The 8,862-nt window shown below is 31.7% G+C and overlaps 1 protein-coding gene across 1 annotated transcript; it reads left to right on the top strand.

Annotated features, from left to right (window-relative positions):
• The first annotated feature begins 3,140 nt into the window (after positions 1-3,140).
• LOC134712468 (uncharacterized) lies at positions 3,141-8,291 on the top strand. Its single transcript, XM_063574037.1, has 5 exons — positions 3,141-3,204; positions 4,938-5,072; positions 5,689-5,739; positions 6,399-6,534; positions 7,780-8,291. The coding sequence occupies exons 1-5, from the start codon at positions 3,142-3,144 to the stop codon at positions 7,914-7,916; spliced, it is 522 nt and encodes a 173-aa protein (XP_063430107.1). The 5' UTR covers position 3,141; the 3' UTR covers positions 7,917-8,291.
• The last annotated feature ends 571 nt before the right edge of the window (positions 8,292-8,862 follow it).

Below are 8,862 nucleotides of genomic sequence, written 5' to 3'. Positions count from 1 at the left end.
AAAAGAAGAAGTTGTAGTAGTGAAAATATAAGGTTTTGAAATCTCTATAACTTTCCTAATTTTTATCAATGTGAAAACATTATTTAACTTTAACACGCTTAAAAGGGAGGTTCGGCATGCCACAAAACCAGGTTGATTCTTAAAATGATCAGTACCGAGTCAGGAAAATATCCATTGTCATATTATTTTATTTTTAAATTTCAAAATTCTATCATTTTGAGTTTCTTATATTCATTCTGAAATGTATTTAATCTGTATAATCCGTCTATCCAACTTCAGGTTAAAGTTTTTGGTCAAGGCAGTTTTTGATGTCCAGTCAACTTGAAACTTAGTACACATGTTCGTTATTATATGATCTTTCTAATTTTTTTTAAACCAAATTAAACTTTTGACCCCAATTTAACGGTCAATTTCACGGTCCACTGAACATAGAAAATGAAAGTGCATGTTTCAGGTTAAAGTTTTTAGTCAACGTAGTTTTTGATGAAACTGAAGTAATCAACTTGAAACTTAGTACTTATGTTGCTTATGATCTGATCTTTTTAATTTTAAATTCAAATAAGACTTTTGATTCAAATTTCACAGTCCACTGAATATAGAAAATGAAAGTGCGAGTTATAGGTTAAAATTTTTGGTCAAATTAGTTTTTGATGAAGTTGAAGTTCAATTAACTTGAAACTTAGTACACACATGTTTCCTATGGAATGGTCTTTCTAAATTAAATGCCAAATTATATTGTTTACCCAATTTCACGGTCCATTGAACATGGAAAATGACAGTGCGAGTGGGGCATCCATGCACTTTTGACACATTCTTATCGAAACTTCTTTTCACTGAAAGATTTGGATTACTTTATGGGCTTTGCTCATTGTTGAAGGCCGAAAGGTGATCTAAAGTTGTTTATGTTTGTGTCTTTTGTGGATAGTTGTCTCATTGGTAATCATACCACAACTTCTTTTTTATATTACTAAGTCGTTATATATTGATTTATTAATAGAGAGGAAAAAGGATAGTATATGAAATTGATTTATTAGGTTTCAAACAATATTTAAAAAAGCGACACGACGGGTGCCATATATGGCGTAGGTTCGCTTTCCCTTCCGGATCAGTCTAGATCACCTCCAGTTTTAATTTGGGTTCGTGTGGCTTAGTCCTAAGTTTGCTATGTTGTTTCGCTTGTACTATTATTTGTCTGTTTGTCCTTTTCTTTTTTGGTCATGGCTTTGTCAGGTTATTATTCTTATCTATGAGTTTAAATGTCCAGTATATTTCGCCCCTCTTTTTTTTCGTATTTTAATATTTCATGTTATATAAAAAAGCATATATAAGTTGGTATAATACTAAAATTAAAAAAATAAATATAATCTCACCTCATATAAATGAGGACGAAAGATACCAAAGGGACAGTCAAACTCATAAATCTAAAACAAACTGACAACGCCATGGCTAAAAATGAAAAAGACAAACAGAAAAACAATAGTACACATGACACAACACAGAAAACTAAAGAATAAACAACACGAACCCCAACAAAAACTAGGGGTGATCTCAGGTGCTCCGGAAGGGTTAGCAGATCCTGCTCCACATGCGGCACCCGTCGTGTTGCTTATGTGATTACAAATCCGGTAAATAGTCTAATTCGGTAGGTCAAATCATGAAAGGGAAGGGGATTGTAGTTACGACGTAAGGAACGTATAAATGTTGTATGACCTTGGTAATGAGGTTCTAGGTCTTTGATCTTTGTATCTTGCCACTTCCACTCTGATATAGAAACATTACGTATGCAAAATGTTTAGGTCTTATAAACGAAGACTTGGACGCCCAGTAGTCAGCACTTCGGTGTTGACATCATGAACATCAATTTTTTAGTCATTTTAATTTGTTGGCAAACGTATGAATTATTCGGAATGCTATGGATTTTCTTATTCCTAATAAAGGTTACCGTAGCCTTATTTTGCACAACTTTTAGGAATTTTCGGCCAGTATTGCTCTTAATATGTATTATTAGTTGGATTTCTAACTATTGTGATCTGAGTGTTACTGATGAGTCTTATCAAGACGCATCGCGAGTCTGACATATCAAATTATAAGCCTTTTACCTTTGATAATTAATTATACATTTGGTTTAAAGCAGTCTAAATACATACTATAGGTGAATATATATCCCAGGAATAGATTACCTTAGTCGTATTTGGCACAATTGTTTGGAATTTTGGGTTCTCTATGCTCTTCAACTTTGTAATTGTCTGGCTTTTTGACTATTTTGATCTAAGCGTTACTGATGTGTCTTATGTCTTATTTCATTAATTGCATAGGATAACTTGACACAGATTTGTTCAGGGGTCAAATGAAGCACGACTGGAGCACGGCTCCGGATGCGAGATTGTATTGATAAAGAAAGACCCATTGCATCATTTATTTGTCACAAAAGAACAAATTTAGAAATTAGCTGTTACATTTTAACTGAATGTTGTATTTCGACTTAGAAAATTAAAATATCAATAATATAAAAGAGGGGCGAAAGATTTTAGAGGGTCGTTAGAACTCATAAAAAGAAAACAAATTCACTGAAAAAAAAGACAAACAGACAAACATTAGTACAAAAACATACCATAGGTAAATTAAGACCAAGCAACACAAACACCACCGAAAATTGGAGGTGATTTTGTTTAGTGTCATTTTCATCTTCAACATGCCTTTTCACATTTACAGGTCGTTTATATCGAAAACAAAAAGAGCGTTTGCTTTGAAGTTGTAAGTTCGTAATTGTTTACTTTGTTTTTATTTCAGTACATAATTCATTGACAGCTTGTTTTCAAATCGACTCTTTATTAATTTACATATCAACGACGTATGTCTACAGATAAATTATTTTGTTTAAGTTCACATATACAGAAGGTTTAATTAGATAATATTCAATTCAATAGGTGTGCATTCTTTGACTAGATCAACATATATGCTTTGGGTACATCTCAATTACGGTCAGGAATAGATAGTTAAAAATCCACACTGATCATTCATGACAACCAAAAGTTATCGTTTAACTATTGTGTCATTCTTTTAGGGAATAAAATTTTAAAAATATTGACAAGCCTAATGGTATTTATCATTTTAAAATGAAATGTATTTTGTAGTGCAAACATGCATCGATGGATAGTTTTATCGTTTATTGTGTTGAGTGCCAGTATGTTTGAAGCATCCAAGGTATTGCATTTTTTTTTTATATAATTGTAATTAAATGCAATGCAACAGTAAAAGCATATACTTTTATGGTAATATTCTATACAAAGTACAAAAATATCATTCACCTCAAAGCTTACCAAACCTTAAAAGTTTTCTGAATGGACATAATTTGAATGTTTACTGTTTGATAATTTAGTCTTAGATGCGAGATTTTTTTAAATTCGTTGTTAGTGTTTTGAACAAACTATCAGTATCTGCGAGTACTCTCAGATATGTACTTAGTTTTTGTTGTTGTTGTTAGAATGTATAAGAACACGGCCATGTCAACTTGTATTTGTAGTATTTTATTTTTATCCATTTGATGAGTTACGCTTTTGCAATTGATTTCTATAGTTTGTTCTTATGTTTTACTGTTACACCGGTACCATTGTCTCAGGTTAGGGGAGGGTTGTGATCCCGCAAACATGTTAAACCCGCCATAGTTAGTATGTATGTTCCTGTTCCAAGTCAGGAGCCTGTAATTCAGTGGTTGTCGTTTGTTTATATGTTACATTTATTGTTCATAAATTAGGCCGTTACTTTTCTCGGTTGAATTGTTTTACATTATAATTCCGAGGCTTTTTATAGCTGACTTTGCGGTATGGGTTTCGCTCATTGTTTAAGGCCGTACGGTGATCTATAGTTGTTAATTAATGTGTCATATGGTATCTTGTGAGTAGTTGTCTCATTGTCAATTATACAACATCTTCTTTTTTTATATAAAGTAACAATACTGTTGTCAGGTCATAAATATTCTCTCACAGTGTATCGGAAATAAACATATTTATTCTATAATCGTTAATTGGCAAGATCATGCTTATGTTCTTCTCATATGTTGGTATGATGCTAACGGGGTGGGATTGGGATTGATTTTCATATGATTAAGACATAATAATTCAATCACTTAACACGAGGTTTGGAGCTGTCATTTCTGTATAACTGCTAGTTGTTTTTTGTAAAGTATCATTGTCATAAGTTTGCGTGATTTCTTTTATAACCGATTTTGACATCGGACTCAGACATCTTTTATTAAGTGAGTTTGACTGTGCGTTATGCTATGTGTTTAGATTTCACAAATCATTGTTGTGTCTGCCAAAGTCAGTAGCCTCTGCCCTTTAATAGTTAGTCTTGTTTTAGATCATTTATATGTTTTGGAGTTAAGTGTGACGTCCATATTCAGTCGTTGTCCATTCGTTGTTATGTGTTTTTTCATTTGATTTTGCCATGTGATTAGGAACTTTCCGATTTAATTTTCGTCTGAGTTAAGAATTTTTGTGATTTTACATTTTTCATGAATGTGACCTACCGAATTGCACTGAAAAGGTGGACATAGTTGCAAGCTGAAGCTGCATCGAGTGAAGAATTTTCTCGTAGTGCTGAACACCAGTCGGTGGCACGTTAGTCAGATTGTTGTCCCTTTGAAATATTACTCATTTCCATTTCTAATTTTACATAACATTCTTGTGTGTAAAAACTTATTATAGGGAAAGACATTGCACATACACATCTTTTATTTTTATATTTGTTTTTAAATTCTAAAACACATTCTACCATCATATTGATGCAGTATTTGATAATAAAATTGAGAATGGAATTGAGAATACTTGCTTGTCAAAGACTCATTCGTTTTATTTTATTGAAAACACATTATAACTTTTAAACCCGGATGAAGCAATGTGAAAAGAACAGCAACTGTTTAAGATTCAATTTTGAAGGTATCAGAAAACGTGTTGAAAGATAATAAAGGTGAGGAATATGACGTCATTGATGTTCAAATTGGGAACACAGATATTGCAATAATACAGAAAGATGGTGTTATACTGGCAGACGAAATTTCCAGTGTAGACAAAGTAAGTTGGCTATTAGTTCAGTTTTATTTCATTGATTTATAGCTCTCTTTTTTAATATTGTTGATGTTGTTTATAACATTGAGAATGAAAAAAACAACAACCCTATCATATAGCAGACAAGAGCAGAAGGTCACCAATAGGACTTCAATGCAGCGAGAAATTCCCGCACCTGGAGGCGTCCTGCAGCTGGCCCCTAAACAAATATATATACTAGTTCAGTGATAATGAACGCCATACTAAAGTCCAAATTGTACACAAGAAACTATAACATTAAAAATTAAGCATTTATAGGTTGATGACACATCATAGAACGGATTAAATTCATACAGTCTTTGATATTCCTTGTTTGATAGCACTGGATCGATATAGCTGCAATTGGACTATAAGAAGGACGTCGTGATTCGTGAATCGTGAATCGTTCAATCAGGATACACATGCAAATAAGTATATATTCGATCCTCAGTCGCCTTTTGACACTGTAGTTACATATACGTATTTTCATGTCAGCGAAACGGATATTGCATGGCTATTTATCTTATTTTATTTATATCTTTCAAAATAATTTTGAAAAAAAGGTAACTGATATCGAAATTCATTTTCAATTCCTTTGTTTTAGGATTATTCAATCATCAAATACAACGGAACCTGCAACGTTCAGTTTTATGAGGTAAATGTGAGCTAGTGTCAACAAACGTTGTAAAGGGAAAATAAACTGAACCAAGAAAAGCACCACTCCTTTTCTTAAACTCAGCATCAAAAGATATGAATTTAATGATATAATATATTAATATTGAGCCATTAAATTCATAATCATTTTCTTCAAACAAGTTGGTTATGGGAATGCGCGTGACAATTCTCTTAATATGATACATTAGATATCACATCCATGAAACATTTTAAGCAGAAAAGTACGACAAATTGTCAACTATAAGCTTATTAATTTAAAATGGTGAAAATCAAGATGTTTAAAACCTAACAAAACATTCATTTGTTACAGACTTGTATACATTGTGATTATTTAAAGCATATTCTGAAGTATTATAAAAGAGATTGACTCAACTATACTTAACGAGACAATATTTTCATGATGTGCCTATTCAGATTTCGTAATGGTATCTCGCGTTTTGGCACCCATGTCTTCAGTTATTATTATAGAATAAGAATGAAGAACATAAATACTTATTTTAACTTAAATCTGAGTAGCTCTAGACTGTTTAAATTTTACAACACTATTTCAGTTAACAGAAATAAAAATATAATTGCCTATCCATTTAATGTTAGACGTTTCCAATTAAATATAAATTAAATCGCTCATTATCTCCATAGGATACTCCAGATGATAAGACATGCTATGAAGCTTTTGAAGATAACGCAAGCATCCCGAATGACACCAAAGCAGAAATCAAAGAAGAATGTGGAGATTTAGATATTGCTTATGTTAAGGCAGTTGACTGTAACACACGTATGCTTTATTAGTTTTAGTTTTATCGACAACTTTATATAAGGGTTTCTAAAGAAATGATAATGATGCTCCCCTAAATGTATACGAAAAATTTAGAACAAAATATTTCACAAACAACAAACAATCAACTAACCGTGCAGCTCCAAAAAAAAATCCAAACATACAAAACACATATCTTGGTTCGGCGGACTCGATTTTCATAAAATATATTAGAATAATCTAATAAAACTTTCCTTTTAAAAACCTATCTAAAAAAAAAAACGAAATACAACTCTTATATATACTAACAAAACAAATGGAAAATAACTGTCTCATTCCAATTTGGTACAGGCATTTTCCGGATGAACTTATTGGTTAACATCCTTTGTGTATAACGATTGTTCATATTTCTTATATATTGACAAAATCTATTGCGCAATTCAAGCAGATATAATTAGTGTTTTTATTAGAATAACTCTTATCTTATAGCAATACCAATGTAGTATATACAGACAATGTAACGACAGTTGTCTTATTGGCAATCATACCACATCTTCTTTTTTTTATAACAAACAACTGATGGAGAAAAAACTAATTTTCAAAATGATCAATGTAGCATATATTACAATTAATACAAAGCTGACCTTCCCTTTTTAACTTTATTTACTTCCGTATCTTATCTTTTCTACATTAAAGGTGGCTCGGGTGTCTTCTTCCATTTAATATTTTGACGAAGCAGATACCAGATGGTGTAGATTTTTATTTAAGGATAGAAATGTTATGTTTTATCATATTTACGGCTGTTATCTCTGAGAAAAAAAAACCACCCCAGCATACTTATGTTCGATTTATTTTTTTCAACCTTGCCAAGTACGGGGAGATAACTCAGATAAAGTAATTTGTTAATAGAAAGTGTTTTGAATTTACCTTTTTTAATAGGCGTAGCAGGAAATCATGTACGGTGAACCCATTTTGTCTTTTTATTATCTGAAAGTATGCTATTAGCGCTATCTCACATTTCATCTTTACAAAACGTATCAATTTTGCACAATTTGTAGCGTGAACAAAAGTACGGTTATCCAAACTCTTTATTATATTTTGAAAAAAACAGGGAAAATAAACCTACATTTTGGCAATTGTTAAAATTACTATGGATTGAAATTTAGAGCTTAAAAGATTTTTTCATTTTGCGTTATGACTGACTTCGAATTGACTACAAAATTTGTGGTATACATGTATTTTTATCCATTTTTCTTTAACTTGAAGAACATGGCATCCAAAAAAGGGCCTGTTTCTACTATTACTACATTGGTCGATGTTGCAAAAGGCTGGGATGGTGGCGGAAAAGATGTTATATTTGTCGGTACAGAGTCATAAGATGCTATTGGCCATTTGGAAAATAGAGATTCGGCTTCATGCATTCAGTTTTTTTTTCCTTATCTCAACTTTTTATATCAAGATTTTATTTACACTTCTGAAAGTCTTACTTTATTATATATTTGAAAATGTATTTGTCAGTGTGTCTATCAAGGCGTAGGTGTTATAATGAAAAATGAACATATTCTTTATTCTTAAATGTTATAGACAATTTATATCATACTCAGGAAAAGTGAAATAACAAAATACAGAACTCAGAACTCAACGAGTATATAATCAAAGATGTAGAAAATGGTGGATTAGATCTGATTTCTTAGCTATAGAAACCTCTCACGTAAAGAACGAATAATTAGTTCAAACTTCAATTGTAACCTTTTACAAATAAATCTTAAAAATCCTAATCTTCTGCTCATCATATTTACAAAATAAAACCGGTTAGATTGTACACAAACGGCTTCGTAATGCAAAATCTGTATATTTTTAAAAGATTATGTGGTATGGTTGTCGTTGTCTTAGAGACAACTCTTTTCGAGAGACCATATGACATATAAAATATCAAGTATAGATCACCTTCAGCAATCAGCAAAAACAAAACATAAAACAGGCCGCACTTTAACCTATAATGGTTTACTTTTTAAATTGTTATGTGGATGGAGAGTTGTCTCATTGGCACTCTAACTACATCTTCCTATATCTATGAAAAGGTTTTAGAGCTATATAAAGTACAAAAAGTTCAGATGAAAAAGGAAAGACATGCGTTTGAAAATGAATTTGCGTGTGAATCACAACTAATTAAATCGATTGATGTTGTAACTGATAGCAAGTTATATGGAGGAATACGAAATATTCTCTCATAAATGCATCTGTTTTTACTTACACCTTTGTATACATTGCACCTTTCATGCACAGAATCCCAAATATGACGGGATTGTCAACCAGTAATGGACAAAGAAGAAAATAGGTGGTATGATT

The sequence above is a fragment of the Mytilus trossulus genome, chromosome 1 (assembly GCF_036588685.1).
Source record: "Mytilus trossulus isolate FHL-02 chromosome 1, PNRI_Mtr1.1.1.hap1, whole genome shotgun sequence".
Taxonomy (NCBI): Eukaryota; Metazoa; Mollusca; class Bivalvia; order Mytilida; family Mytilidae; genus Mytilus; species Mytilus trossulus.
This window is presented reverse-complemented; position numbering and strand designations above follow the sequence as displayed.

What these genes read in the sequence shown, in the direction of transcription:
- LOC134712468 (XM_063574037.1), top strand. Translation starts at nt 3,142, where the DNA reads ATGCATCGATGGATAGTTTTATCGTTTATTGTGTTGAGTGCCAGTATG. An exon ending in GCAACGTTCAGTTTTATGAG is followed by an intron (nt 5,740 to 6,398) that starts GTAAATGTGAGC and finishes TTATCTCCATAG; the next exon opens with GATACTCCAGATGATAAGAC. An exon ending in GGCAGTTGACTGTAACACAC is followed by an intron (nt 6,535 to 7,779) that starts GTATGCTTTATT and finishes TTTAACTTGAAG; the next exon opens with AACATGGCATCCAAAAAAGG.